This window comes from Podospora pseudopauciseta (assembly GCF_035222475.1).
Source record: "Podospora pseudopauciseta strain CBS 411.78 chromosome 2 map unlocalized CBS411.78m_2, whole genome shotgun sequence".
Taxonomy (NCBI): Eukaryota; Fungi; Ascomycota; class Sordariomycetes; order Sordariales; family Podosporaceae; genus Podospora; species Podospora pseudopauciseta.
This window is the reverse complement of record NW_026946663.1, coordinates 2,739,808-2,766,666: the sequence shown is the minus strand read 5'-3', so window position 1 is coordinate 2,766,666 and position 26,859 is coordinate 2,739,808. Positions and strand designations below refer to the sequence as shown.

At 53.7% G+C, this 26,859-nt stretch overlaps 8 protein-coding genes across 8 annotated transcripts; 3 read left to right on the top strand and 5 right to left on the bottom strand.

Annotated features, from left to right (window-relative positions):
- Positions 1–559: 559 nt before the first annotated feature.
- Positions 560–6,637, bottom strand: QC763_207680 (uncharacterized protein). Its single transcript, XM_062909828.1, has 2 exons — positions 1,404–6,637; positions 560–1,349 (listed from the first exon to the last, which is right to left on the bottom strand). Exons 1-2 carry the CDS (start codon positions 6,062–6,064, stop codon positions 743–745), a joined length of 5,268 nt encoding a protein of 1,755 aa, XP_062768650.1. The 5' UTR covers positions 6,065–6,637; the 3' UTR covers positions 560–742.
- QC763_207670 (uncharacterized protein) lies at positions 6,505–10,720 on the top strand. The gene is made up of 5 exons (XM_062909827.1): positions 6,505–7,405; positions 7,426–7,846; positions 7,914–7,995; positions 8,059–10,187; positions 10,253–10,720. The coding sequence occupies exons 2-5, from the start codon at positions 7,634–7,636 to the stop codon at positions 10,457–10,459; spliced, it is 2,631 nt and encodes an 876-aa protein (XP_062768649.1). The 5' UTR covers positions 6,505–7,405; positions 7,426–7,633; the 3' UTR covers positions 10,460–10,720.
- On the bottom strand, positions 10,686–12,968 carry QC763_207660 (uncharacterized protein). The gene is made up of 2 exons (XM_062909826.1): positions 11,435–12,968; positions 10,686–11,374 (listed from the first exon to the last, which is right to left on the bottom strand). The coding sequence occupies exons 1-2, from the start codon at positions 12,832–12,834 to the stop codon at positions 10,873–10,875; spliced, it is 1,902 nt and encodes a 633-aa protein (XP_062768648.1). The 5' UTR covers positions 12,835–12,968; the 3' UTR covers positions 10,686–10,872.
- A 2,642-nt stretch (positions 12,969–15,610) lies between these two features.
- Positions 15,611–16,746, bottom strand: QC763_0038040 (uncharacterized protein; the record flags this gene model as incomplete). The annotated part of the gene is made up of 2 exons (XM_062905580.1): positions 16,433–16,746; positions 15,611–16,374 (listed from the first exon to the last, which is right to left on the bottom strand). The coding sequence occupies exons 1-2, from the start codon at positions 16,530–16,532 to the stop codon at positions 15,611–15,613; spliced, it is 864 nt and encodes a 287-aa protein (XP_062768647.1). The 5' UTR covers positions 16,533–16,746.
- A 128-nt stretch (positions 16,747–16,874) lies between these two features.
- On the bottom strand, positions 16,875–19,003 carry QC763_207630 (uncharacterized protein). Its single transcript, XM_062909825.1, has 4 exons — positions 18,456–19,003; positions 18,081–18,395; positions 17,924–18,028; positions 16,875–17,867 (listed from the first exon to the last, which is right to left on the bottom strand). The coding sequence occupies exons 1-4, from the start codon at positions 18,513–18,515 to the stop codon at positions 17,064–17,066; spliced, it is 1,284 nt and encodes a 427-aa protein (XP_062768646.1). The 5' UTR covers positions 18,516–19,003; the 3' UTR covers positions 16,875–17,063.
- Positions 19,004–20,343: 1,340 nt separating this feature from the next.
- Positions 20,344–23,232, bottom strand: QC763_207620 (uncharacterized protein). The gene is made up of 4 exons (XM_062909824.1): positions 22,064–23,232; positions 21,602–22,004; positions 20,656–21,546; positions 20,344–20,595 (listed from the first exon to the last, which is right to left on the bottom strand). The coding sequence occupies exons 1-4, from the start codon at positions 22,417–22,419 to the stop codon at positions 20,422–20,424; spliced, it is 1,824 nt and encodes a 607-aa protein (XP_062768645.1). The 5' UTR covers positions 22,420–23,232; the 3' UTR covers positions 20,344–20,421.
- A 30-nt stretch (positions 23,233–23,262) lies between these two features.
- On the top strand, positions 23,263–23,690 carry QC763_0038010 (uncharacterized protein; the record flags this gene model as incomplete). The annotated part of the gene is made up of 2 exons (XM_062905579.1): positions 23,263–23,483; positions 23,636–23,690. 2 exons carry the CDS (start codon positions 23,263–23,265, stop codon positions 23,688–23,690), a joined length of 276 nt encoding a protein of 91 aa, XP_062768644.1.
- A 1,799-nt stretch (positions 23,691–25,489) lies between these two features.
- On the top strand, positions 25,490–26,441 carry QC763_207614 (uncharacterized protein; the record flags this gene model as incomplete). The annotated part of the gene is made up of 4 exons (XM_062909823.1): positions 25,490–25,612; positions 25,671–26,000; positions 26,049–26,159; positions 26,232–26,441. The coding sequence occupies 4 exons, from the start codon at positions 25,490–25,492 to the stop codon at positions 26,439–26,441; spliced, it is 774 nt and encodes a 257-aa protein (XP_062768643.1).
- Between the last annotated feature and the right edge of the window lie 418 nt (positions 26,442–26,859).

Here is a 26,859-nt window from a genome sequence, read left to right as displayed (position 1 = left end):
CGAAGCTGAGTGAGGGATTTTGCGGGGTTGCGTTGGATCACATCCAATCATAAACCAGGCGAGAGCTGTTGGCGCAATCTGCACATCTGGAACACATTCCACCCACTTTAACACCGCGGTGTGGGCGTGTCTGTATTCTCTAATCTGTAACGGTCGAGGCGGGCCAAGCCTGTCCGTTAACGAACCGTTTAGCGGCACGCTTTCTTCCAAATTTTGAAGTAAATAATATACCCTTTTGGGAGTCTTCCATCCTCACAGTCATGCTACATGACCGCCAGATCAGTACTCAGGTGGGTGACCACTGGGGAATCCCTGGTGTTGTATGTTTTCGCGATTACTTTTTTCCGTGATCCACTCTCAACTCCACCACGCTAGATGTCTTGGCACCTCCTGAATAAATGTTTGTTTACTTACCCCTGAATACCCCAGTGGCAACCCTCCACCGCACGTGCGTGATGAAAATGTCCAGTTTGCAACTCACCGTCCGTCTATCTGGATTTATAGGGGACGAGAACGAGAGAAATCACAATAATCTTTTTCCAAGTCACAATATATACCTCATATAGTTACCACCGCGCAAAGATACTAAATGCATTTTCCCCGCTAAAACCTATCAAAATACTAAACAAAAACAACTGCGGCAAACACATGAAAAAGTCCTAATAGCCCCAAACGGTTTTTTCCCCAAAAGACAAAATATCCAAACAAACTAAACCAACAATCAATATCCTGCCATGTTTCCCTAAAGCTCCTCCGACTCAGAAGACCCCCCCTCCACAGTAGGCTTCGGCCTCTTGGGACTCTTCCTCCCCCCTTGATCCACCACCTCCCCAGTCTCATCGATCGACCTCTTCCTCCCCGCAATCTGCTGCGGCGCTGGAGCATCATCCTCCTCCTTCTCCTCCTCCTCGTCACTAAACCTCTCGTACACCGGCGTGCTCGGGTCATCATCATACTCCATGACCGTCACCCCAGTCGCACAATGGACCGTCCTATCCGGTGTGAGCCCCGACCGTCGCCCTCCCTGAACCACCCCCCCTATACTCGGGCGAGGTCGGAAGGAGAGGTGCCGTAGAGACCCCGGCTGCGGCGGCATTGAGGGCGTGGTGCTGCCGACGGACTGCTGCGTCGTATCGATCTTGTTCCCCTCTTCCTCTTCCGAGACTTCGGTTGAGGAGCTCTGACCTGGGACGGCAGGTTTTACTCTTGGTGCCGTCCGGGTGAAACCCGCAAAAGGGTGAGGTGGCGTGGGGGTTTTTGTCGTGGCTGTGCCGACAGGTCGTCTTTGAGTAGGGCCCGGAGGGGTTGCTGTAGGCTGTCGTCCCGCTATGCGCCTGCCGACGGAGGGCCTTTGAGGGGTTACTGTAGGCTGGCGTACCGTTATGCGCCCGCCCACGGACCACCTTTGAGGAGTGACTGTAGGTCGTCTTCCTGCCGTTATACTCCCGCCGACGGAGGGCCCTGGAGGAGTTACTGTAGGTTGTTGCCCTCCCGTTACACGTCCACCGACTTGTGGCCCTTGAGGAGTCACTGTAGCCTGTTGTCTCCCTCCCTGAGAAGGAGTAACTGTGGTCTGTCGTCCTCCTCCCAGTGAAGTAGTCGCTGTGGCATGTGGTCCTCTCCCATGAGGAGGGGTCCTACTGCCCAGTCGACGACCCGCCGCAGTCTTGCCTAGCAGTGAATCGGTGTCATTGACTGACCCGCGCCGTGCCTTATCGCCCGAGACCCGGAACAAACCCTTGAACCTCTCATGGTACTCCGAGACGTAGGCTTTCAAGCTACCTTTGGTCTCCATGTCCAAGAGATCAAGGTCAAGATCCTCATCAACCTCATCTGGGAACCAGTCCGGTCTTTCGCCCACGCCGATGGGCGTACTCCTAAAGAGACTAGCTTGTCTTTCGCCTTCGAGCAAGGCATCGGATTTGTGCTTCCAACCGATCCAGCACATCTCCATATCTGCGCAATCTTCCATTCTATCCCTCGCCCACGCAGCGCCTTCGTCATCGCCCTTTTCCGTGTCTTTCGCCTCCATTTCGCCATAAAATGTCCGGAGCGACTTTAATCGGCGGGCTCGCCAGTTGAGTTCGTAGTCGGCATCCATAACTTGCCCTAGCGGACGACCGCCCCTCAGCCGAGCACCTCCCCTCAGAACGGCACCTCCCCTTAGCAGCCACTCTTCAAAGTCCAAGATTTCGGCATGCTTTGCGCTACCCCCAGCCGATGACGATTGTCGACCTTGCATTCTCAGCTGGGCTGCTGTCGTTGAGCTTTCATCGGCACGGCTGGAAGAGCTCTCCTCAATTGTCGGTAGACCTGGCCTCATGTTGGACCCGGGAATGGTGCGGGAGGTTATTGCTGTTGTTGGACGACTCGCTGTGCTAGTCGCTGCCGTCGCTCTATCAGTGACATAATATGAGCCAGGAGGTCGCTTTTGCGGTTTGCTTTCCGGTTTGGCCGTTGGCTGGGCTCCGAAGACATCCTCATCAGCAGCATTCGGTTGTTCTGCCTTGGTGACCTCGGCCCGGAACCTGCGCAAGGACGCCTTCAACTTATCATCGTCCAAGGCCAAGAGCTTGTCCAGCACATCACCAAAGCCTTGCTCGAACAACAGGATGTACTCTTCGCCCTTTTTCTTGGCTTTTCGGTTATCGGGACGGCCAAACTCCCTATCTCTCCACAGCTCAAAGGGCGTGACCGACTCTACCGCCTTTTTCCTCGTCTTCTTCAATATCTCGTTTTCCCGATCGGTCGCCCAGCCTGCATCCAGGACGTTTATATTCTCAGTCTCAAGCGCTGCTTGCAGCACAACGACCTCTTTCTTGAACGCGTCGTTGATCACGTCCAATCGAGCGATCTCCTCCTCGTCAGCTGCGATCATTTGCAGAAGCCTGACATTTTCGGCCCGGAGCTTTGCAGTTTCCAGTTCAGACTCGGGTAGTGTCGTCATATTTTCCTTCGAGCCATCAAACTGGCTCATCGCCACGGCGTCCACCTCTTCCGCCCCCGACCTCGCCGTCTCCGGACTCGGCTGATTCTCATCCGGACCATGGCCCTCCCCTTTCCCAATCTCCCGAACAAGCGTGGCCGCTGTGTCTGTGGTCTTTTTGCGCTTTAGGTGTCTGGGATTCTGACCACGGTCTTTGTACTGCGGTCGGTCTGGCTTTTTGGTTGAAGCAGTGGGCGGCCGTAGAAGGGCAATGGCATTGTCTCTCTCGTTTCTGCCGTCCCAGCGCTGGGTCGGATAGTGGGGGTGGGCAACAAAATCAAATCTCGGTTGAATTGGCGACTTGTAGTTTCTGGTGGTATCAATGCCTTCGCTCATTTGGAGACCGACAAGGTTGTGGAGGGCCCTGATTTGACGGCGGCGGAGGGCGATACTGGTATGCTCCGGGTAGACTTGTAAGGGCAGCCCCTGCCAGCCATAACAGCGGTAGTGTACCCGACTGACCACGTTGAGGAGCGCGAAGAGGCCGCTGTCCCAGTGGCTCTCGGAAGCAGAAGGTCGAGTTTTGACAAGGTTAGGCCGGAGGCTCTTGCCGAACGCAATCTCGTTATGACCGAGCCACGCTTTCATGGCCTCATCGGCTTCCTCCAGTCGCGTCGACAGCCGGTCGCCTTGAAATGTAACATCAGAGTCGTAGAGGGCATGTCCATGTAGAGGATGTCGAAACATGACGGCCCAGTGCTTGGTCTTTTCCCAGTAAACAAAATGAATAGTTGATTCCGCCTTTTTGAATCTCGCCTCGTGTTCAGCACGGGAATAATAGAATCCGTCATTTCGATCTCTAGACTCTCCCAACCGTACCAAAGGGGGGCCGGCCTTCCCAGGCTCGGGGACGACCAGCACATACGGGGTGGGAAGCACGAACCAAAGCCCTCGAGAGTAACTTTGGAGTCCGGTTCGCACATGGGCCTGCAGAGAAGCCAGCTGCCTCAGAGCCAGCGGCACAATCCCTTCCTTTTGGATGGCCTGACCATTCCTTATATCTCTCAGCGCCTGCTCGTAATGTCGAAAGGCATTGAATGTGTCTTTTGTCATCCGTTCCTTCCCCGGATAGGTATGGGGGGGGAACTTGCTATGGATTTCGGTAGGAAACATCGCAACCTCAGGCAGGTCGAGAAGCCGATCGAAGAGTCTGTATATGCCATCTGAGCCCGGCGCCGTTGCAGGCACATCCTTGTCCACGACCAATACAGGCTGACGGGCGTCTCTCAGTTGCTTGATGATTCTGTCCCCTCCCAGATTCAGATAGTCAGTATTGTTGGGTCCCTGGTACTTGTGTTCCCTGCGCTTCCGTTTAGGCGCATCTCTCCGGCCACCTCCACCATTTCGTCCACCGCCTCCACCGCCTGGACCGTCCGACTTGTCGTCTGAACTGTCTGGATTGCCTGAAGTCCAGCTCTCTCTGTTTGCATTCTCGGCTGCCTGTCTATCGGCCTTCTGATTCTCAGCCTTCTGCTTCTCGGCCGCCTGCCTCTCGGCTGCTTGCTTCTCAGTTGCCTGCTTCTCAGTTGCCTGTTTCTCAGTTGCCTGCTTCTCGACCTCCTGCTTCTCGGTCTCCTTCCTTGCGGCTTCCTTCCTTTTGGCCTCCTTCTTCTTGACTTCCTCAGTTTCATTGCTATTACTTCTTACCGTCTCGTTCCACTTTGCTCCCCACGCTTTTAACTTGTTCGGCCACTCGGCTACGACCTGGTTGGCCGGCGCTCTTTTCCTCTTGTCGGTTTCCGTCCGTAAAGTACTCTGCGCCTCATCGTATATACGCGTCATGTCATCCCACTCCTTCTTCTTCTGCTCGTCTTTGTCTCTCTCCGCTTGCCCCCCCCTCTTCTGTTCATCTTCCTTCTTCCTTTTTTCCTTCTGTGCCCTCTGCTTACACTCTTCATCTTCAGGGTCTACTCGGTTCAACAGGACCGGTGTCTGACGATAAGTCTTGCCTTTAGTGTTCTCGGTGTTGTAATCCGCTAGGTTGTTCTTGTTGACTTTGAGTGCCATGATGTTGTGGAGAATTTTCATCATAGTCTGTACCATCTCGCTGTTCGATTTGCCTCTCAGATGCGGTATCATGTCCCAACCCCAACACCCATATCGGATAAAAGCTAAGATATTCAAGATACACTGGAGGGAACAGCTCCAGTTATCGCTTTGTGTCGAAATGTCCCTGTCGAGGAATATCAGGGCAGGGCCAGGAGATTTGGGCTTCTCTCCGTCATATGACACGTTTTTAACCCGCTGTGTGTCTTGTGGGCAGTTGATCTCGAGCCACTTCACAAACGCTTTTTTGGCATATTTTTGTCCTGGCTCCTGTAAATTCAAAGGTAGTGGGGACGAATCGAATAAAAATGCGGTCCAGTTCTTCGTCGCATCTATTGGCTTGTGGAGGATGAAGGCCATCCAATGAGCCTTGTTTCGGTTGGCGAAGTGGGCTGTAAATTTGGCCTGTTTGAACCTCTCCACCACATTCTCATATTGGAAGCGCAAATCTGCGTCTATCAGCCTGCTCAAGTAGGGCTGCGCCTCGTCTATAGCCTGTTGAGCCTGAGCCTCTGAATGGTCCACTGGGCTCGGAACCATCACACTCGCCTCATTGGGGCAAATATACCATGCTGCGGGTTTGCGGCTTGTCGGCTTCCCCGTTCCTGGACCTAGGCGGGCGTTTCTATCCCTCTGCGCCAAGTGCAACAGCCTGACTGTCAATGCATACAAATGTTCGCCATGCAGATATTCTCCCCTTCGTCCCAGAACAAGACCGTCGTGGCACTTCTTTAGAATATCGGCGGTGAACAGTTCGTCCACATCATGGTAGAGGTCTCTGTTTGCTGCCGGAATTTCGTCGAGATCTGGGTCAAAAACGGTCCTGTATGCGTCAAACATGGCATTGATGACGGCGGCGTCTTCGTTGCCATTGTTGGCGAAGATGTCATCGCTTTGCTCGTTGTAGACGCCTTGTGTTGCTTCGCGCAATTGCAAATTCGCATACGGATAATCCCGCCACTTCTTCGAGTCACCCGGCACCGGGTCCCCGAAATCGTCGACGATATGCCGGGGAAGCTCCTTTGCTGCCATTTTGAACGCGACGCAGACGCAATATCGGCGCTGCAGCAACGAATGATGGACGACTGGTCAAGACTGGCCATCCACCTTGTACCTGGTCGCGGTGTTGCTTCCTTTTCTCCATGTTGGCCTTCTTTGCCCGAGGTCCAACACAAAGGGCGTTGTATCCTTTGCCTGTGGCCGTATCCCCCTATTCCAGAACAGTTGTGTTCTTTGTCCTGGATGGCATGCCACCGGAGCTGCCGCATGCGGAACTGGCCATTCTCGCTCGCGGCGAGGGGTGGCTAAACAATGGCATCGAAGCAGCATGGTGTTTTTTTGGGTGCAGACGGTTGCCATGACCTCATGCCGCGGCCCCCATGTGCGGAAGAAGTGCGTGAAGGTGGTGGGGGGTTTTGGGGGGGAGCAGTCGGCACTTTGTCTGGCCAATCAAGCATGGCCGGTCGCGAGCCAGGCAATCAAGCTCTGAATTAGCCCACCTCCACTGGAGACAGTCCAGACTCCCGTCAGAGGCAGAGGTCGAGATAAGGTTGAAGCATGGGGGGATGGAGGGGGAGGACGGGAAAAGCGGAGAAGTCTGGGTTGGGGTCTGGAACAGGGGACGGCACGTACCTGGGGCGCGGGAAGGATTCCCTCCCGGCCGTAAGGCAGGCCAAGGCATTGCAAGGCAGGGAGCACATCGCACATCATCACAACGGCGTCTATGCCAATTGGTTAGAACTGCATTGGCGGCGATCTGTGGACTGTTGGCCTGTGGCCTGTGGACATGGCGGGGAACGGTGACAGCCGAAAGGCTTGTTCAAGGAGTGACAGGGCGCTACCGAAGCTTAGCTTGGACACTGGAGAATTTAGAATGGAGATTATGGATGGCCACAGTTAAGGGGGCACCGAGGATCTACTATCTCAACCGGCGCTCGCAAGAAAAAGGAGAAATGGGCCACGGCGGCAGCAATATCGGACGACCGGTTAATTTAGAGTTTGTCGCCATCCATGCCCCGACCGTGATACCGCAGAAATATGGCAGAGATACGGCAGAGATACGTATCTCTACGTCTCTACGCAAAGGAGATAGAGAAAAAGATTACGCGAGCATATGAGTGAGTTTCCAATCCCCTATAGGCCCCCCTCGTCCCTTCTGTCTCCGACATTCTTCAGGTTCCAGGCGACAACTTGCTCTTGCTCTCCCTTGCTCCTGCCCCAAGCACCTTCTTCCCCTGCTCCCTTCCTTCCTTCCTTCCTTCCCATCTTAGGTTGTGTCCTTGCTTCCTTCCGCCGGCGCTCACGAGGTCTCTCTGGCCGATTCCGGTTACGGAACCCTCTCCTCACCCTCTCTCTGGCTCTCCACTCTCCCCTCTCCCTCTCCCCTCTCCCCTCTAAGCTCCTTACCTCACTCATTCCCGTCAGTTCCACCTTTTCACCTCACCTCTATACGCCATCACAACCTACCCCCGGCCCTCGTACCGACGACGGTTGTGCCTCGTCTCCTTCGACTACTCCTCCGTCCTAGACATCCTTACCTAGCCTCATCTTCTCGTCTTTGCCTGGTCCACCAATCTACTCAGCGCCGGGTATCTGCCTGCCATGACGGCCGCCAACGACATGTCCGAGGCCAAGGAGCCTGTCACGTTCGCTACCACTGTTGAGGGCGAAAAGATTAAGCTCTCCGACACCAACTCTTCCGAACAGCTTCCCGCGAGCCTGAAGGAGACGGGGCGCGAGTTTAATGTGACTGAGTCCGATCTCCTTGAGGCTAAGCACCTGGCTGCCACCTTCACGCTGGACAAGACTATCGCTGTAAGTCGCAAGTCGCACGCCCACTCTCCAGTTCATGCCGTGGCTTGTACTGACCGCGTGCTCTCAGATGATGAAAAAGGTGCACAAGCAACACGCCAGCGACCCCAATTTCCCCATCGAGATCATCAACCACATTGACGAGTTCCTTGGTTCGTGACGGCCCCTTTCCTTACCCTACCTGGCCTGCCATTCAGTCACTGACCCCGGGACAGGGCACGAGGCCGACTTGGTCGCCAACCCCCAAAAGTATGAGCATCTCATTGAAGAGATGAAGATTGAGGCCGCTCTCATGACCAACAATTCACCCTATACCGAAGTGCGAGCAGTCGTGGACAACCATGATGACCCATCGCTACCCGTATCAACCATCCGTGCCTGGGGCATAGGTGTCTTGTTTGCTATCTGCATCTCCTCCATCAACTCCTTCTTCGACATTCGTCTCCCGGCTGTTAGTATCAGCGGAACCGTCGTCCAGCTGCTGGCCTACCCCTTTGGCACCTTCTTGGCACGCGTGCTCCCCGACAAGGGAATCACCCTCTTCGGCGTTCGTCACAGCCTGAATCCAGGACCTTTCAACAAGAAGGAGCACATGCTTATCACCATCATGGCCAGCGTCGCCAAGAGCGTTCCTTATACCAACTACATTGCTTGGATTCAGGTTCTCCCCCAATACTTCGGACAGGAATGGGCCCGCAGCATCGCCTACCAGCTCCTCATTGGCCTCTCGACCAACTTCATCGGGTACGGGCTGGCCGGAATCTGCCGCCGTTTTCTGGTCTACCCTGCTTTCTGCGTCTGGCCAACATCTTTGGTGACCATCGCGCTCAACTCTGCATTCCACGACAAGGAGTTGGAGAAGACAACCATCGAGGGCCCGTTCAAGACTCGCTGGACCGTGTCCCGAATGAAGTATTTCTGTTGGCTTTGCGGGGTCATGTTTGCCTACTTCTGGCTTCCCAACTACCTTTGCGGTGCCCTGACTTACTTCAGCTGGATGACCTGGATCTCGCCACAAAACGTTCATCTGGCCAGCATCACGGGTGGCCAGACAGGCCTCGGGCTAAACCCGCTGCCAAGCTTGGACTGGAACGTCTTTGCGCTTGATCCTTTGATGGTGCCCTTCTTCTCTACCTTCAATTACTTCTTCGGGGCATTCCTGTCCATGTTCGTCATCATTGGCCTTTACTACACCAACACGTACTACACGGCCTACCTCCCCATCAACTCAAACAGGCCTTTCGACCACTTCGGCCACATTTACAAAGTCAGATCTATCGTGGATGACAATGGACTCTTTGACGCCAAGAAGTATGAAGCATACTCGCCTCCTTACCTGGCTGCAAGCAACGTGGTCGTGTACACGTTCTTTTTCGCCTTGTACGCTGCGACGGTGACTTATGCCGCTCTCTACCACCGCTTGGAGATAAAGCTCGGCTTGAATGAGTTGTGGCAGAGAGCCAAGTTCACCATGCGCAGGTTGAGGTCCAAAAATGCACGCGGCGAAGAGTCGACCGAAGAGGATGTGGACCTTCTTGATGTCCATAATCGGCTCATGCGCGCCTACCCCGAAGTCCCACAATGGTGGTATATGACGTGCTTGGCCTTTGCCATCGCCGTCGGTATGGTTGGCGTCTCCTTGTGGCCGACGAACACGACACCATTTGTGGTGTTGTACGGCATCGCCCTATGTCTCGTCTTCGTCGTCCCTATTGGTATCATTGCGGGCATGACTGGTGTGGAGGTCACGCTGAACGTCATCGCGGAATTCATCGGTGGTGTGTGGATGGAGGGCAACGCGATTGGCATGTGCTTTTTCAAGTCGTACGGATATGTCACCTGCGCTCACGCTATAGCGTTCAGCAGTGATCTGAAGCTTGCCCACTACGTCAAGATTCCACCCCGGTTTACCTTTTGTGCCCAGATGGTCCCTACGCTGGTTTCGACTTTGATCAGCGTCGCGATTATGCAATACCAAACCCGCATCGAGAATGTGTGCACTCCGGATGCACCATTCCGCTTCCTCTGCCCAGGTGTCAACACGTTCTTCACGGCAGCTGTCTTCTGGGGCACGGTCGGTCCACGAAAGATTTGGGGTGTCGGTGGCCAGTATTCGATGACGTTGTTGGGATTCCCGTTTGGCTTCCTTGCGGTCATGTTGTTTTGGTACTTGAACAAGAAGTGGCCCAAGAGCGTCATACTCCGCAATGTCCACCCAGTGGTCATGATGAGCGGTGCCCTGAACTGGGCGCCGCTCAACTTGGCCTACATGTGGCCTGCTGTCCCAGTGGGTGCATTTTCGTGGTTGTTTGTGAAGAAGCGTTACTTGGCCTTCTGGTCAAAGGTATGTTGCCAAGAGCCCAAGGTATATTGAAAGTTGCAGGGTCGCTGACACTGAAGCGTGAACAGTACAATTATGTGACTTCGGCTGCGTTTGGTTGCGGCATTGCTATTAGCGGTGTCGTAACCTTCTTCGCAGTGCAGCTGTGGGGCTTCCAGGTGAACTGGTGGGGAAACGATGTGTTGAATACCGGTTGCGACGCCGAAGGCACTTGTACTCTGCTGAATTTGACCGACGGCGAGTACTTTGGTCCAAAATTGGGCGAGTTCAGCTGAGAGCCAAAAGAGCCGGATGCCGACAGGACGGGGCGGATTCGCCCTTCTCTTTTTGTTTTGTTCATGAACGCAATGCAATGGCTTACGGTTACAACAAGGCTGGACCTTTGAATTCTCTGGGCGCACATTTGCGGGTTGCGCGAAGCGGACATTCGAGTTGATGGCGAGCAGGGCAGTGTATGATGAGATGGAACCCAAATCAAATAGCTTTTATCATATTCCTATCAGACTCATGTGGAGAAATGGACAAGGAAGCTTACGACATGCATGATGGGTGCAAAACTTGGCTTACTTACCGACGTGTGCCATCGTGTGGCTGTTGTTGTTTGCAATAAGAATTGAGGCGACACTGTGTCTGAGTTGTACAGCAACAGCTAATCTTGATGTCTAGACTAAAAGTAACAAGACAAGCTTCACGCCTGGGCACCACGCCTGGGCCGTTTCCTGCTCGGCTCCTCAGCGTTCGCACCCGTGCTCTCTCTCGGCCCCCTCCTGTTGCCGTCCGCCCTGCTCCCATTATTGCCTCCACTCGCCCCTTGCGGCCTGGGATCAGCCACCTTGCCCCTCTGCATCCTCCCCGGGCCACCCTGGGCCCTCCCCCCTCCCGTCCTTCCGCTCGGCACCGGAGCAGCTCTGCTCACCCCCCCCTTGCCCATGATCCTCAACCCGGGCACGCCCTTGAGCCCCATCTTACCCACCATCTTGGCCTCCACCTCTGGGATCTCCTCGTACCCCATCGCATAGGCAAACTCGTTGGCCAAACCGACAATCTCTGGCGGCTGGAGGCCCAGCTGTCTCGCCACGGTGATGTTGAAGCCGAGGAAGGCGGTATAAGCTTGGAATTTCGTCAACTCCGGCACCTTGGCGAGAGCTTCCTCGATCTTGGTAACCGATTTTGGCAGGTCAGGGTGGTTGCTTTGAAGAAGTGTTTAGTAAAGAAGAAGGGGAAAGGGGAGATGGGGGGGAGAAACATACAATGGCTCAGTAACCTTGATGGGAAAGTCCTTATTCGCTCTCACAAACCTCATCTCCTGGGGCGTCAAAATCATGGTTGCTTCTCCCGACTTGCCTGCTCTTCCCGTTCTCCCAACACGATGGACGTATTGCGCTTTTTCGGGAGGGAAGCCCATCTGGATGACTAGGTCAATGTCAGGGAAGTCCATGCCACGTCCAATGACATCAGATGCAAACATGAGGCCTGATTCGGCGTTCTTGAACTCTTCGATTGTTCGTGTACGTGCTGGTTGGGAAAGACGGGAGTGCATCTGGAAGCAGGAGAGGCCTTTGGGGGCGGCGCCGCCGGTGGGACCAAAGATGTGGTAGAGCAAAGCGGCGTGGCGGGCGGTGCCGCAGAATATGACGGCTTTGAGCTCGGGGTTGGTTTTCTTTTGTGTCATGAGGTAGGAGTGCAAGACAGGAAGGGCGTCGGCGATGGAGGGTATGGGAATGGCGGATTGGGGGATTCTGTCGACGGTAGGGGTCTCATTGGGGTCGATGGTGGAAATGCGGTCGTGCTTCTTGTCGAGGACCAAGGGCAGGAACTGCTGAATCTCGTCTGGGACGGTAGCAGAGAAGCACATGCCTTGCCAGCCAGCAGTTTGCTTCTTGGGGATTTGTTGCAAGATTCTCTTGATGGAGGGGGCAAACCCCTGGTCGAGCATGCGGTCTGCCTCGTCAAGGACCACGCAGCGGAGCTTGGTGAGTTTGTGTCTGGTTTCTTCTTCGGAGAGGTAGTCGATGAGGCGGCCGGGGGTGGCGACGAGGATGGTGGGTTTGCCATTGAGGAACCTCCGAAGGAGCGAGTTCTTGGAGGTGCCGCCTACGGCAATGTGGCACTCGAAAGACTTTCCGGTGAGCTTGTCACACTCATCGGCAATCTGCTGGGCCAGCTCGCGGGTGGGGGCGAGGACGAGGATTGCAACGAACTCGCGCTGCAGGTCTGGGGCGGTCATGATGTTTTGGAGGGCGGGGAGCAGGAAAGCGATTGTCTTGCCGGTTCCGGTCTTGGCTTGTACGAGGCAGTCGTTCTTGAGGCTGGACATCTGCAGGACCTTTTCTTGCACTGGGGACATGTGTGTGAGGCCCATCTTCTCGATATTTTGGAGGAGCTGGGGCGCAATGCGGCCCTTGAGCTTTGAGAAAGGGACGCGCTCGCTGCCGGCAGCCACGGTGGGAATCTGGATCGAAGCCATCTCGGCGGTTGCGGTCGCGGATGCTGTGCGCAAGGGGGAGAATGTAGAGAACGAGACTCTGGTACGACCAATATGTGTGGCGAAGGAAGAGAGGAGTATATTTTGCTGAGCGGTCTGGCGGAGCGTGAGGTTGAGAAGTCTGGGCAGCGTGCGTTGTGAGACACGAGCTGTGGGAAAGAACATTTGCGGCTGGGAAGCACACAATGAGAAGCGACCGTTGGGTAGGTGGCTTTGTGGTGGTTGGTATGTGTGAAAGAAGGTAAGCACAGCAAACAATGGTATGTGCAAGCGCAGTGAAGGACGGTGCTGCAAGAGACTGCCCTCAGATGCGACGGCCCAAACTTTCAACTTTCTTATCGGGCGTTTGGTTCGTCTGATTGGCTTTGGAGCACTGATGGTGGATCTCTTGGTAGCGATAAGAGTCAGGGTCCAGTGACGTCGAAACGACAGGGGTATTGGCTGACACTAACAGTTCTGCCCTTGCCTTGGGCGCAACTTCTGTTAGCGCCTTGGTCCAGGAACCGTTTGACGTCTCCACCGGTCCCTGACACATGCAACATGGGATTTTTTTTTTTTTTTTTGAAATCTCGATGCCTTCAAGATCCATTTTTGCCGAGACATGTCTTGGCCAAGGTCCACACACAGGACAACATCTGCAAACATCATCGCCACTCAGTGCCTGTCACGATAGTCTTGAGGATTTTGGCAAAGCTTTTAACGTTGTCAATATAATCCAGCCAGCTGAAGCACGTTCAGCTCCACAGCCCGGACCCGTCCTAGGGCAGCGGCGGCTCCCGTGGGTTCCGTCCCCCCGCCGTCAAGTATTGCCGCGTAAGTGTCAACGCTCTCCGTGATCAAAATGGCTCCTTGATCACCTAGAAGTAGTATCATGTCTCGCTGTCCAGCTATGCAAATTTCGTTATTTGAATCCTTCCATGCTGTCACAAACTGCAAACCATCATGTTTGAGTGCTCTCACCAAGGCTGCATTGCAACAGCAGTCATCATGCTATTAGAAGATACGGTATAATATGGTGTATAGAAGTGTATAAATGACAACATGTTCCCTTCTTACCACCTCTATCTCCAGATCTACCACCATCGCAAAAGCTCGTTTTCTACACGAACCCCAAATTCGCCCCGCCACTCCCTTCGACGTATCCCCTTGCGGCATCCTCCTCGAGCAAGCCTTCTCCACCAACGTCATAATCAACCACATCTCCGACTAACAACTCAAAATCAACTTCCGGACCCAAGTCATCGCCTTCACCTTCTCAGACAATAACTCCCACCTCGCCATCGCCAAAGTCATCTCTCTGACCCCTCCTGTAGTAGTCGGCCTAGCCAAGTGGGTCTTTGTCCCTGGGAACTCTACACTCCCGGTTTTATTCCCCTCCGACATGGACCTCCCTCGGGAAGTAATGGACCACATGACCGACCCCGACCTTGGTATGGCGTTCTTTAGTGACCAGCATGCCTGGCATCAGAAGTACATGGGCAGCAAAGCCCACTGGTATCTGGCTCTCATTGCTACCCGCCCTGAGTACAAAGGCTCTGGCGCTGGTCGGTTGTTGATGGAGTGGGGGGTTAAGATGGTTGATGAGGGTAGCCATGAGGCGTATCTTGAGGCCTCGCCTGCGGGGAAACCGTTGTTTGAGAAGTATGGCTTCCATGTGGAAGAGGTGGCGGAATACTTGGAAGGGAGGTATGTCGAATGCTCCATGATCCGGGATGCCATGAAGACTGAGTAGGGTTGATTGGACCTGTTGTATCTTCTACATCTTTTCTCCCTTTCTAGTCAGTAGACGGAATCCTTTCATGGAACGCTTGTTTTGGCGCCCAATACCGCGCCCTCTTCCCAAAAAAAAAAATAAACAACGGTAATGTAAAGAACATCGCCAGCAACTGAATAATCCCAATCCAAATGTACACAATCTTCGAGCCGTCAGTCTGGTCTCATCCAGTAATGAAGAGACTCAAGACCAAACCGTGGAAAATGTTCTTGCTGAAGTTTAATGCGACAAGGGCCTCTCCAGCAAATTCTCGGTAACTATCTACACAGAAAGTGATGGCGGTCGTCGAACCCCTATCTCGCAGTAAATATTTTCTCCGCATCTTCATGAAGGCCAAACTCACAATGAATATCCAGAAGAAATAATCCCAAAAAACACCGTCGGAACAATCCAAGCATCTTGCACCTCAGCACTCCACCCAGAACCCATCAACCCAACTACCGTAGTGATGGTCACCGGCATCATCATCACCAGTCGAAACTCGGGCTCAAACACCCCTCCGTTTTTGCGAGCCATAGCTCTCACAATAACATTCGACATCTTGCCTGCTATCGCCGTGCCCAGCACACCACCAATAAATGCAGAAATATACACCAAGCCAGTCGAGAATGCACCAAAGTGATAACTGTTTGGGCTCCGGTAGATGGCGTCCATCAACTCGGAGATAACCACCAGCCAGCCGATGCAACAAGAGTGGGTAATCGCTGACCAGAGGATAGCCGGGTAGGCAAACAGGAAGAACGGTCTAGCCGCCACACGTAACCAGCGTTCATCCTTCATAATCTGCCGTGCCACGGCAGTAGATGTGTCTTGAACGACCCGTTTGGTCGTGCCGCCATGCGACTGGTGTACTCGTTTCGTCTCGGGGGCGTCGCTTGATGTTCCGTTGCCCTCTTTTCCACATCCTGATTCCCAGGCGTCTCGGATGACGATGAACAAGCTGCAGATGTTGAGGTAGTGGCAGGATCGTTAGCCGTCTCGACCAGCTCAAACACCTCAATCGTCTTCCCAGACCGTCTACTACCTTCCTGCTTTGATATACCCATCTCCCCCAAACCATCACGTCTGGAGCTCTCTTCACCACTCCCCTCCATCTTCTCTCCCCCTCCATCCCTTCCCCGTCCGCCCTCTCCCGTCGACTCCCTCTCCAAAAATGTCTCCAACCCCCTATCCCAAAACGTCTCCGGCACCAACCCCCACAACCCAACCCCACAAACCCCAACCCCCATCACCCAAAAACCCCACCTCCACCCCAGAGCATGAACAACCCCCGCCCCCATCACCGGCACCAAATTCTTCCCCCCTAACAAACAAAGCCCATAAACCCCTATCCTCCCGCCCCCCGCCCCCTCGTTCATGCAAAAAGAACAATTCCGCAATCGTCGCGCTCGGCAGCGCCTCCACAGGACTGATTGCCACCCCTTGCACAAACCGTGCAAGCAATAAACTCTCAAACGTCGGACTTAACGCGCACCAGACACATGTCAGGAGAAAAATGAGGGAGCCAGCTAGGTAAACGGGACGTTTCCCGTAGAGTATCGCCGTGGGGGAGGCGAGGAGACAGCCGATACCGAGGCCGAGCATTACGAGGTCGGTAGTGAGGGAGATGCGGTGGAGGGGGATGGAGAGGATTTGGGAGATGTTGGTGAAGCCTGCTGCGAGGAGGGGGGTTGTTCCGCCGCCGAGGAGGGAGTAAAGGCCTATTGTGAGGAGGGCGAGGTTGCGGCGCCAGGGGGGCCAGCTGAGGAGGTCATGGGGGAGGGGTTGAGGGGCTAGGAGGATGCCAGTGGGGGTGGTATTTGGGGGGTCATCGTCGCGTGGAGGAGAGGAGGTTTGGTTGGGTTCTTCGGGAGGGGAGGGGAGATTATGGTCATCCGAGTGAGTGTCGGGTTTTGGTTGGGGAGAGAGGCCGACGAGAAGGAGGGCGGTGCCTAGATGGACGGTTGAGGGCGTCAGCATGCAACTGAGAAGACAGGGAGGATATCAAACCTGGAACGTCGACTGTGTCCTTTGGGTTGAGCACACCAAGGCTCCATCGTGGTATTCTTTCATTGCTTTCCGGTCGGTTCTCTAGATCGCTTCCATGCATCGTTGAGTGGTGTAGTAGCGCTGCAGCTAGTTGTCGCCTTCGTCGAAAGGTCAAGAAAGCCACTGTAACTATCCTTTGGGCAGGGTGTTTGGTATGAATGACCTCGCTATTCCAAACATCACTCTCAGGTCAGTCTGAGCGCCGTGTTTTCGACCGAAGACGTAACAACACAACAGCCCAGGCAAAGGCGCAAGCTTTGATCGGTGGGCGTAGCGGCGCAGGGTGGACGGTTATCAGTCAAACGGTCGCATTGATCCAACTGCAGGGGAACAGTCGGCGGCATGTCAGTCGGTCCCATTTTCTCTTTTTCACATGGAAGGAACAGTGATTCAATGGTGACAGTTGCCGGTGCAGCTACCACTGGCGTGCCTTCCTTCTGCAGCGAACCTGATTTGTAACGAGAGATGATGACAGGCTCACACCATGCCAATGACATCGACCTTTTAGTCACGGCAATTTCACGGAAACATTGCTTCAATGACACTATGGGTATCTCCAATTCTATCTATACAGTCCCTCTCCGACGTCCACTCAAGCCCAAGCATTGGCCACCACACCCAGCTCTTGCCTCGCAGGATGAATCGCCGCCCCCAAGCTCGCCGCATGGAGAGGCAGATGCGACTCGGAATCAGTCAACGCATGCGTGGCCTTGGTCTGAATAGTTGTCGTGATGCGAATCTGCGACTCCGGGCACGACTTCTTCCCACTCCGGTCGGGAGACCCAGACAGCGAAATATGCTCCGTCCTCCTAATACTGCTCGTCATAAACCAACCCGTCTGCCTGAACAAGTTGCTGAATAGTAGTCTTATACCCGGTAAGCAAGCACAGATGATCCCCACGTTGATTTCCAACGACGCCCACATCGACACCTGGGCAAAGGTATACATTGGGTTGGGCTCCTCCACTGTGATGGCACCAGACCAGAACTTGAGGATGCTGAAGATGAGGATGCTCAGACCGGTGGCGAGCATGACCGAGATGCCGATTCGCTTCCTCACCGACAACTGCAGTTTGGCCACGTAGGGCAGTGGCAGGATGAGTGTCCAGGCGTCCAGTAACATGGTGAAGACGGAGGTGATCCATAGAGTCTGGAGGTTGTTCAGACACTTGCCCTCCTGCGTCGAGTCCCATCGCATCCAGAAGAAACTGACGGGCATGCACTGGAGCGCCATGATGAGACCGATGGCGGTGGAGAGGACAGCATTTGCTATCATGGTTCCTTTGATCATTGGCTTCGAGTTGCCCACCACGAAGATGCGAAGGAAGAAGAGGATTTGCGAGTGGCGCAGCAGCATGCGAGCTGCGTGGAAGACGAGCATGCTCGCGTATACGCCCTGTTATCCCTGGTAAGTGAAAGTTGTCGACGGCGATGTTTGGCAAGAATACTCACAGCAATAATGTAGTTGATCTCCTCTGGCGACAGAGACCAAAACTCTCGTCCGAAACCGTGACCCATCGCCTCGTAATGGATCGAAGCGTAGGCAAAGGAGCCAGCCTTCAGCACAGTCAGTTACCTCATTCCTCTTGACAGCCTCTCCATAACATACCATCGACAAGGACAAAAAGATATCGTCCCACCAATACGTCTTGGTCGTGTAAAGTCGGTTGGCCACCCGCAGCACGACGGAAATGAAGGCAAGGATCATAAACGTGGTCATCACAGGCAGCCACTGCCTCTCCATCCTAGGTTCAACACCGCAGGCTCGCAAGGTCGCATTCTGAGTAAAGAGTGCTTCTGGAGTTGAGCAGTTGCTTTTCATGCAACCCATCACCCAGTTGGTGGTCTCTAGAGGTTGAGGTGCGCAAAGATCAACATCTGTCGAGCCCTGGCCGGTGCTGGGTGCTCCCATCATGCAATCCATCTTGAGCAAGGTTATTAGCAAGAGACCAGTGAAGGATTGGATGTTGATGTATCATCATACAGCGCATTTCGGTAGCGTTGCGAGCACCGCCAATGACTGCTCTGTGGTGAGGGAGACCATCTTGGCGGGCGTCGCTCAGCAAGAGCTGAGTGGCACGACAAGAGAAATCGTTATCGTCAATGTCTTGGAAGGGTAGTGTAAACGTCGACTTGCTAGAGTGTCGTCCTTTTCATCGTCCAGTTCCAAATATATCGCTCGGAATCTCAGTTGTCGCTATCCAAAAAGAAAGAAAAGGCAAAAAACCCCGTTCTTTCTTTGGATTCTAAGTCTTTTTCTCCCCCAGAACTGGAACACCATGAAAATGCGGGCGCCAAAGGGGTTTTGGACTTGTGAAGGATTGCTTCGCCATCTCGACGCATACCGGATGGTCAGCAACAACCAACAGCGTCAAGTCTTCCAGCTTGGGAAAACTGATGTGTTTATGCAGTGTTCCAATGCGGCGTGGTTACTAATGCTCAGGTAGGTGTGGTGGGGCCTTTGCTATACGCCCATAAACCTGGCTAACCCCTTTTTGTATTTTTTGGCACATGATGATTGGATAAATCTCATGAGTTGCCTGGGGGTGTAGGAGTGCGGCACGGGCGGTATACCCGGCCGTGGCGCGCCATAGGGGGGATAAGGGGATAAGATGCTCAGCCCAGTGTGTGGGTTTGGGTGTGTGGCACAGCTGGGAGAGAGAATCTTTACCTTTTTGTTGAAGACTGGTTCGCTTAAGGGGGTGAGATTTGGGAAAGCGGTTTGGATTTGGGTGATGCTGTGCCACTTCAGCCGAAACTTGACCTTGGATGCCAAGTCAGATGGGAGGATGCGTTGGGGGGTGGTATGGGTGTTGATGGGCCGTTCCGGGGGCCGAAAAATGGAAGTTTGCAAGGTTTCGCCAAGCTGGCATAGATGGGAAATGATCTTGCTGTGGAGATGATTCTAGCGTCAAAAAGGTACATTTCATCTCAGGCAGTTCGGCCACCAAAACTGCCTTGAAGATGCATTTAACTTTTAGAGTACGCGACCACGCTCAGATATAGGGCTCATCCCAAGTTTCATGTTTTCCAATTCCCAGTCTGTAACAGCAGAACACATCACGAGTATCGGACCTAGAGTAGCAAATCCAACACAACAGCATCACGCTACAGGCAGGTCCATAGTGATATTCGCTGCAGAAAAGAGGCATATTCAGCACGTTGGTGCCTGCCCACGGCAAAGACAGGCTTCTGGATGATCCTTGCAGCGCGCGGCATCTGCCGTTCTGAAGACCTAGCTCCCTTTGTTGCTGTGCCACAATCACGTTCTCTGCGTCCTGAACCACAGCCCATGCTTAACCCTCCGTTGGTGAGTTTCGATGCTGACACACACACACACACACACACACACACACACCTACACCTGCCGATCGCAAAAACCAGAGACACAACCTCATTCGCCAAAGCAAAAAGTCTGAACATGGACACAAGAGCAAAGAATACATGCATTGGAAAGGCACCGGGTCATTACAGGGAAAGGACCAACAGATGCCTGTTGGTAAATGTATATGTTCAGTTGCAGACGGAATAGGTACTGAACACTGCAACGTATCTACCCAAGACCACGAATTTGAACGGTAATGACTATCTAGCGTTGAACGATGGCATCAGGCGCTGGATTCTCCTTAGCCCTCAGAATGTATTGAATAAGTGTTCAAAGTAGTAAAGAGCACCTTAAAGATAGCTGATAGGCCCATTGACTTGCTCTGGGGGTCCATGACCCAAGGATTATGCATACCGATATGCATCAGGCATTTCACAAATAGTCTCAAGGAGCCGTTGCTCTGGAAACAATACCCTCCTGGGCTCCACAAAAGGGGCCTACACGTACAACATGACCTAGAAGAATCACACAGCAGCAAGCTTCCCGATTCTTTTGGTGAAAACGTATATACCATTCTATTATTATTTTATATCAAAAGACTCGCTCAGACAGAAAAGAAAAAAGACTACAACTTGACACACAACCTAGTGCCCGTCTCAATCTGCTCCCACCTCTCGGTGCCAGGAGTGGAGACGGCATAGAAGACTCCCTCGGGGTCGTACTTGCGTCTGATCTGGAGCAGGCGCTGGTAGTTGGTACCCCAGAAAGCGTTCTGCCAGTCGGGCTGGAAGGGATCGGCCTGTGTGGTGAGTATGTTAGCATATGCCTGCTTGGTTGGAGACCGAAAATCAATACATACCTCGTTGATGTAAGAAGCGCCGTTGGGGGCAGCGGCACGGAGAGAGCCGTCGACAATGTTGGTCAAGCGGTTCTGGGCCTCGGCCTTGGCGGCGAGAGGGGCATCGCCAGAGACAGGAACGATGGTAATAAGCTTGTCAACAACGTTGCGGAAGCGGGGGTTGATGGCAGACTTGGCCCACTCGCTCTGAGGGAGGCCATGGCCAGCAGACCACATGTGGCCGACGATGAAAGAGCCAGCATTCATAACGGTCTGGAAAGCGTCAATGATGGCGGTGTGGTTGTTGATAACATCCTGGCGACCAATGGTCCAACCACCGGTGAGGGCAGAGTTGCCAGCCATTTCAATCTCAAACATGGCGTTGTACAAGTCGTAAAAGGTGCCGTAAGTCTCGCTGGAGGTGGTATACCCAACACCGAGGGCATCCAGGTCATCAAAGAGGGGCTGGACAACAGCCTGCAGCTGGGCGAGGGTCTTGTTGACGCCCACAATAGGATGCACGTGGAGAGTGTTGGGGACGGGGCCGATTTCGTAGTAAACATAAAGGCCGTTGTCAACAAAATGGGTGCTGTAGCTGTGGAACTTGCGGACGGCCTCCCAGTAAAGAGCGGGATCGGAGTTGGTGGCGGGGTTGATATCGAGGTTGATGCCGGCGCTTGGGGTGTCGGCAAAGGTCTTGTAGGTAGCCTCGGTGATGACAGCAAAGGCGGCGGGACCACCTCCCTTGAGGGCCCAGAACAGGTCCGAGTTGGTGTTGGCATTGGCAGTTTGGATCTTGCCATCGGCCGTGATGACCTTGAACTGAACAGCCGTGTCGGCAAGGAATCCGTAGAAGTTGGTCAAGGGGCCATGGCCACCGCCCTGCACAAGGCCTCCGGCGACACCAACTGTCTAATGATACCGGTTAGTCCATGAACATCAAAAGCTAAGAATTGGTGGTTCTTACAGCGCACTCGCCCGTCACCATAATTCGAGGAGGGGAAAGCGAGTTCAGGCGGGCGAGAGCCTCAAAGGCTTGCACACCCGCTCCCACAGTGATGGCGGGGCCGTTGTAGCCAGGGCCATTCCAGTTGTTGGTGGTGCTGATGCTCTTGAAGCTGTGAGTGTTGATAACAAGCGAGCCCCAGCCAACGCTGCGTCCAAGGAAGTCGTGTCCAGTGTTGCGAATGACGAGGCGCAAGTTGTTGTTTCTGGCGAAGTTGATACCCGCTTGGATGTGGGCAACGGTCTTGGCTGTGATGTACAGGACAGGATAGTAGCCCAGCGTGCAGCTGCCTGTGGGATCAGAGGTAGGGCGGCAGGTGTCATTGGTGAAGTAGGTCCAGAGGCCAGCGGTGGGCAGCTCGATTCTGTAACAGATGGTCAGTCAACATGCTCTCCTCATGCTTGGTGTGCAGAGATGACTTACTGGAACTGTTCATTGGGGAACCCGGCGGTCACGGCAGCACACTTGGCGGCATCGTACGTGTTGACGGTTCCGAGAGGGCCTTGGAAGGTGTTGTAGCAAGGAGCTCCTGGGGGCAGGTTGACGCGAAGGTTGCCGCCAACGGTGCGATTGAGGTTATTCCAGTGGTTTTGCTTGGGCCAGCAGTAGTCGCCAGGATGACATTTGCAGGCGTAGTTGTTTCCCTCCCAGGTTCTGGCCACCCACTTGTTTGGCTTGAAGCCAGGTACCTTTGTGATGGCGTCCGAGTTAGGGGCGCATGCAGCCTCAACGGCAAGGAGGAGCGCGCTGCAAAGCACGCCAACGATGCCGCCCTTCATGGTGGTGGTGGTGGTGATTGGGGATACGGAAGCTGGAACCAGAGACTTGTTCGCTCGGGAAACGAGCCGTGTGGAGGGAGAAACGAGGGCCGCTAGAATGTTTTATAACTTCTCGTGCATTTTGCCAAGGGGCCATCTTGTGTGAATGCGACGGCAGGTCGTGGCTATAATGCGATGCATATTGGGGATATTACCGCAGCAAGCAAGGCAACTTGGCATTTCCGGGGCACCGGGGCTGTTACCTTCTCGCAAGCCCATCCCGGGCAGGGCTCCTAGCGCCGACCTATTTTGGCCTCCATCGCCGAACTCGTCGAAGCGCCTTGTCCGGATGGCAAGCCGGCGGTTGTGTCAGCCCATCGGCTCCACCGCCCGGAAACTCTGGCGCAACAGGCGATGGTGCCGAGCGTTTCTCGATGAGATCCGGGTGGGTCTGGGAGGTTTCCTTGACAAGTCCGACGGTGTTCTTCTGTCTTTGCTGCTCTTTTTTGACCCAGAAATTGGTGTGTGAAGATTCTCAAGATTGAAGCGTGGAATTAATGGTGCGTTGGCTGCGTGGGCTGCATGGCACCCTCGCTTGGCTGGCACGGCATTCGAGCCCCAACCAGGGGTTGTCGCATCACAGGCAGGCAAGCAGGCAGGGTGTATCGGGATCGGAGTGTTGTGGTTGGCGAATCGGCAACCGTTGGGGGAAGGAGGAAGGAGGATAGAACAGTCTGTGCGGGGTAGATTCCCACGCTCCGGCTCGCCCACCTTTTCTCTCCTGCATTGTTCCTGGCATCCATCTCGGAGAAGCTGGCTGGTCGTGTACGCCGCCGTACTTTATGTGTAGATTGATCATTTGGAATGTCCAAACTGCCGGGTTCGCCTTCTTCCAACAGCCATTACTCCCGGGCCGCTGTGCCGCTGCGCCACATGCCTCTCTCGTGGCAGCACGACTTGTGCTCTTTTGGTACCCTCATTTCGGCCGAGTCGACCTCGCAGCTCTTAGCTCTGCACTCCAATTTCACAACCAACACGAGTGTCGCTTGCCACCTTGCTCGCCGAAAGGTAGCATCGTCCACCGTGTGGGGACAAAGGATCACAGTCCAACATCACACTAGTGGAAATATTCGACGACAGGGCAACTAGTTCCTGCTTGGCTGACCATCTCGTCATTGTGTGGATATGGGTGAAGTGGGATGGCTGCTTGTGAAGTTTAGGCTGATGAATATTGCAGCAACGCGAGGCTATTCAACATCTTGAAGCTATTCGCATGTCTCTACACTGTGTAGGATGCACATAATTCTGCATTTGTTGAGGGAGGGTTGGATTGGTTATCAGGACAGCCAACCACAACTCAGCCAGACACGGAAAACCAGTATGACCGGCCCGACCCTTTGAGAATCTATCTTCGGCAGCATGCAACCTAGGTAGGGAAGGACAATGTCATACCTAAAACCTGAAGTCTGCTTGCAATGCCGGGCGCTTGCTGGTGTCATGGTACCATAAAAAGCAGGGAGTTCTGCTCTCCTCCCAATTCTCTGAGGCCAGCCATTTCCGTCTCTTCTCACCGGATAGTTCTCATCAACCTTGGGCTCCTTCGATTCTCACCATGGCAAACGATACCACCGAACCAGTCCCAACATCTTCGAGGTCGACGAACTCCATGGCAGAGGTCATCATAGACCAGGAAACACTCGCACAGCAGCTTCTGGCTGAGCTTCGGCGACTCAATGAGATACTTGGAAACCAACAGCTATCGAGCGTGGCGAATTTCCCCCGACACCCACCGGAACCAACACCATCAACACTCCGGCTACCGAGTCGCACTTGTCTGATATACATGTGCCAAGTAGTACCCAACTATCTCAGCTCATAGTTTCTTTGCGAGAGTGGACGGCAATTCTCACCAGTAAACCAAGTGAGGAACATCTCGCCGCTATTAGGTCTGACCTGGGAAGTGCCAACCTCGAGGACTATCTACAGCTTTTCCCACCAAACCACACACCTTTTATCCCGTGCGCAACAAGGGGCCCCCTAGTATTTGGTTCGCCTTTCGCTCCTCTTTGGGGCATGCATTGGGCGTTTGACGATGCTTCATTCGTTCTGCCTGTCAAGGGCAGCACAACAGCTTCGCAGCAAAGAAAGAACTTCGGCCGAAATCTCGACCCTTCGATGGGGGGCATGGTCAGGAAATTCTTACACGAAGAGTGCCCAACAAGTGTGATGCCGGCAGCCTGGAGGCAAGAGCCAGGACGGTGACGAGAATCATTGCCGGAACAAACCATGTTCTGGCGTCTTGTTCACCCTGGCCTTGATCTTCGCTACGTGGTAACACATTTTGAGCTCAATGAGGTGTAATTGCTGCATCTTTGGCCGTGTGGCGACAAGCTTTCTCTGCAACCGGCCAGATGGTCTGTAGGCAACATGGGGTTTCCAACATGGTCCTCCTGCCCCCAAATATTAGTTTCCGACCAACCGTACTCCAACCCCGAGTTTGCAGAGCCAACTGATATCAATATTGGTCAGATCTGGTATGTTGCATTTTGTTCTAGCCTTGAAAATCGAGACTGCTGTGATGATTAATGAAGAGTATCGGGACAGGTTTGTTACCACCTCAAGATGTCCAACTCTCAACCTCAATGCAGCTGCATTCATTTTCTCTTTGCTATCGCGACAACATTTCTCTAACGCATCGTCCGAGGAAGATAAGCGCGATATGTATCGGGTATATTAATTTGTCGCCAGGTTTCTTCGGCAGTGGCCACGGCATCCTTTTACCTCGTCGCACCGTCTTGACACCTCCAGCCATTCGTGTGGAACCTCATTTCATACATGGTGGCTCCAGGCATCTCCGTTTCATCCGGAAAATGAGCTCTGGTTCCCGGGCTTCCTCCTTGAACGGGAGCGTGGGAAGCTGCCCCGCAAGCTTCCACACTCAACTGGGGGTGTTGAGGAAGCGCGAGCTGCTGTGAAATGGGTGTCAACCATTGAGGCGGCCTCTTTGTTCTGCATTGTTGTTATTGAAGACCACATCTTCACTTCACGGCGCGAATATCAAGGTGTAAGGCTGCGATCAAAAAGGATTGAGATGATTGCTCAAAGAGCTAGCATTTGTCATATACAAATTGTGTTGGACAACGTCTTGGAGACAAGGTGGTATGGAGGGTGGGACCGTCTGTCGGATGCAATTGACAGATCTGTCACCGTTCAGGTAGGTGTATCTCCTCTTCACCATATGTCTTGTCACTGACTACATGAACTGTCTATAGGCAGAGGACATCTTCAATGAACGCAAGGCCCAGAAGATCATGCTCGACGACTGCTTCAGCCAATCACGAATGTGCTTTCAGCTTCTCCGTTTCCTACGAATTGCTCCTGAATGGATGAAAGAGACTCAAGAGGACCTGCATGACTTTTATAGAATCTTTGGCATTCATCCTCTACGGGGTTGGCATGAATCCACTTCCGAGACAGCCAAATTTGACAGGATAGTTAAAGAGAACTGGGACAGGGACATGGCACAATTTGACAGCTTCCAAGCTAAGCTCGAGAGACGCATCGAGGTCAAGGCAGACGAGATACGTGGGCTTCAAGATGGGGTATGTCTATGCGTGTTCACTGAAAGCTTTTGCGAACAATCTTACTAGATCTTGAGCGCCACAAATCTGCTGGAAGCCTCCAAGTCAACATCGATGAATCGCCGTATCATTGTTTTCACTGTTGTCACTATATTCTACCTTCCACTCAGCTATGTGACTGTATGTACCCTGACTCAGCGCTGAACCATGGACTCCAACGCCTCACGCTGACCCATCTTCATCCACAAGCAGGCTGTTTACAGCATGTCCCTCATCCAAGACGAAGACCTGTCCCACCTCAAGTGGTCTCATGTCGGATCCATGGTTGTAGTAGCATGTCTAACATACATGATATCCGTTGCAGTCGTCTTCTTTGTCGACCGCAAGAAGATTATACCCTTGGGTCCTTCGACGAGTCCCCGCCGGTATCAAAGACAAGCCGTGGTTCTGGAGTGCCTGTAACAAAATAGGCATCAAACCGCCTGGCGTCCACCCCCCAGGTCCTGCCACGCCGACACTCAAACCAAAAGTCAGACCTAAAGAGAAACCACCTGCGGCACCGAACGAGTGGAGAAACTTTCGGACAAAGGGAGGCTTGGATTTGCGTCGGCGGAAACATGTTGGCGACGCGGCTCCTGTGGAAGTGGTGTAAAAGTCGGCTAGTGGTCTGCGTCAAGTCCCGCCACGGCTGCTGTTTCGTCTGTTGAACCTGAGCTTGAGAGCAAGAAGTCCTTCATGTATCGCATTTTAACGTTTTTTATTACAGTTCGGTTGTTAGTGGGAGCAGCAACAATGTGTTCTCAAAGCAGCAAATCCGTCTTTGTGCGGGCGGTTCAACCGTGGCCATAAGCCAGTCGAAACAGGCGGGAGATGTGCTCAG

Bases quoted from the DNA above. Each gene is read 5' to 3' on its own strand.
- QC763_207680 (XM_062909828.1), bottom strand. From the start codon at position 6,064: ATGGCAGCAAAGGAGCTTCCCCGGCATATCGTCGACGATTTCGGGGAC. The intron at 1,350-1,403 runs GTGGTCCGTGGG...AACCCCTCAAAG, and splicing joins CCTACAGTCACTCCTCAAAG to GCCCTCCGTCGGCAGGCGCA.
- QC763_207670 (XM_062909827.1), top strand. From the start codon at position 7,634: ATGACGGCCGCCAACGACATGTCCGAGGCCAAGGAGCCTGTCACGTTC. The intron at 7,847-7,913 runs GTAAGTCGCAAG...GCGTGCTCTCAG, and splicing joins CGCTGGACAAGACTATCGCT to ATGATGAAAAAGGTGCACAA. The intron at 10,188-10,252 runs GTATGTTGCCAA...AAGCGTGAACAG, and splicing joins ACTTGGCCTTCTGGTCAAAG to TACAATTATGTGACTTCGGC.
- QC763_207660 (XM_062909826.1), bottom strand. From the start codon at position 12,834: ATGTTCTTTCCCACAGCTCGTGTCTCACAACGCACGCTGCCCAGACTT. The intron at 11,375-11,434 runs GTATGTTTCTCC...ACTTCTTCAAAG, and splicing joins ATCAAGGTTACTGAGCCATT to CAACCACCCTGACCTGCCAA.
- QC763_207630 (XM_062909825.1), bottom strand. From the start codon at position 18,515: ATGGTCTCCCTCACCACAGAGCAGTCATTGGCGGTGCTCGCAACGCTA. The intron at 18,029-18,080 runs GTATGTTATGGA...ACTGTGCTGAAG, and splicing joins TCTTTTTGTCCTTGTCGATG to GCTGGCTCCTTTGCCTACGC. The intron at 17,868-17,923 runs GTGAGTATTCTT...CAGGGATAACAG, and splicing joins AGATCAACTACATTATTGCT to GGCGTATACGCGAGCATGCT.
- QC763_207620 (XM_062909824.1), bottom strand. From the start codon at position 22,419: ATGAAGGGCGGCATCGTTGGCGTGCTTTGCAGCGCGCTCCTCCTTGCC. The intron at 22,005-22,063 runs GTAAGTCATCTC...CATCTGTTACAG, and splicing joins TTCCCCAATGAACAGTTCCA to AATCGAGCTGCCCACCGCTG. The intron at 21,547-21,601 runs GTAAGAACCACC...CGGTATCATTAG, and splicing joins TGGTGACGGGCGAGTGCGCT to ACAGTTGGTGTCGCCGGAGG.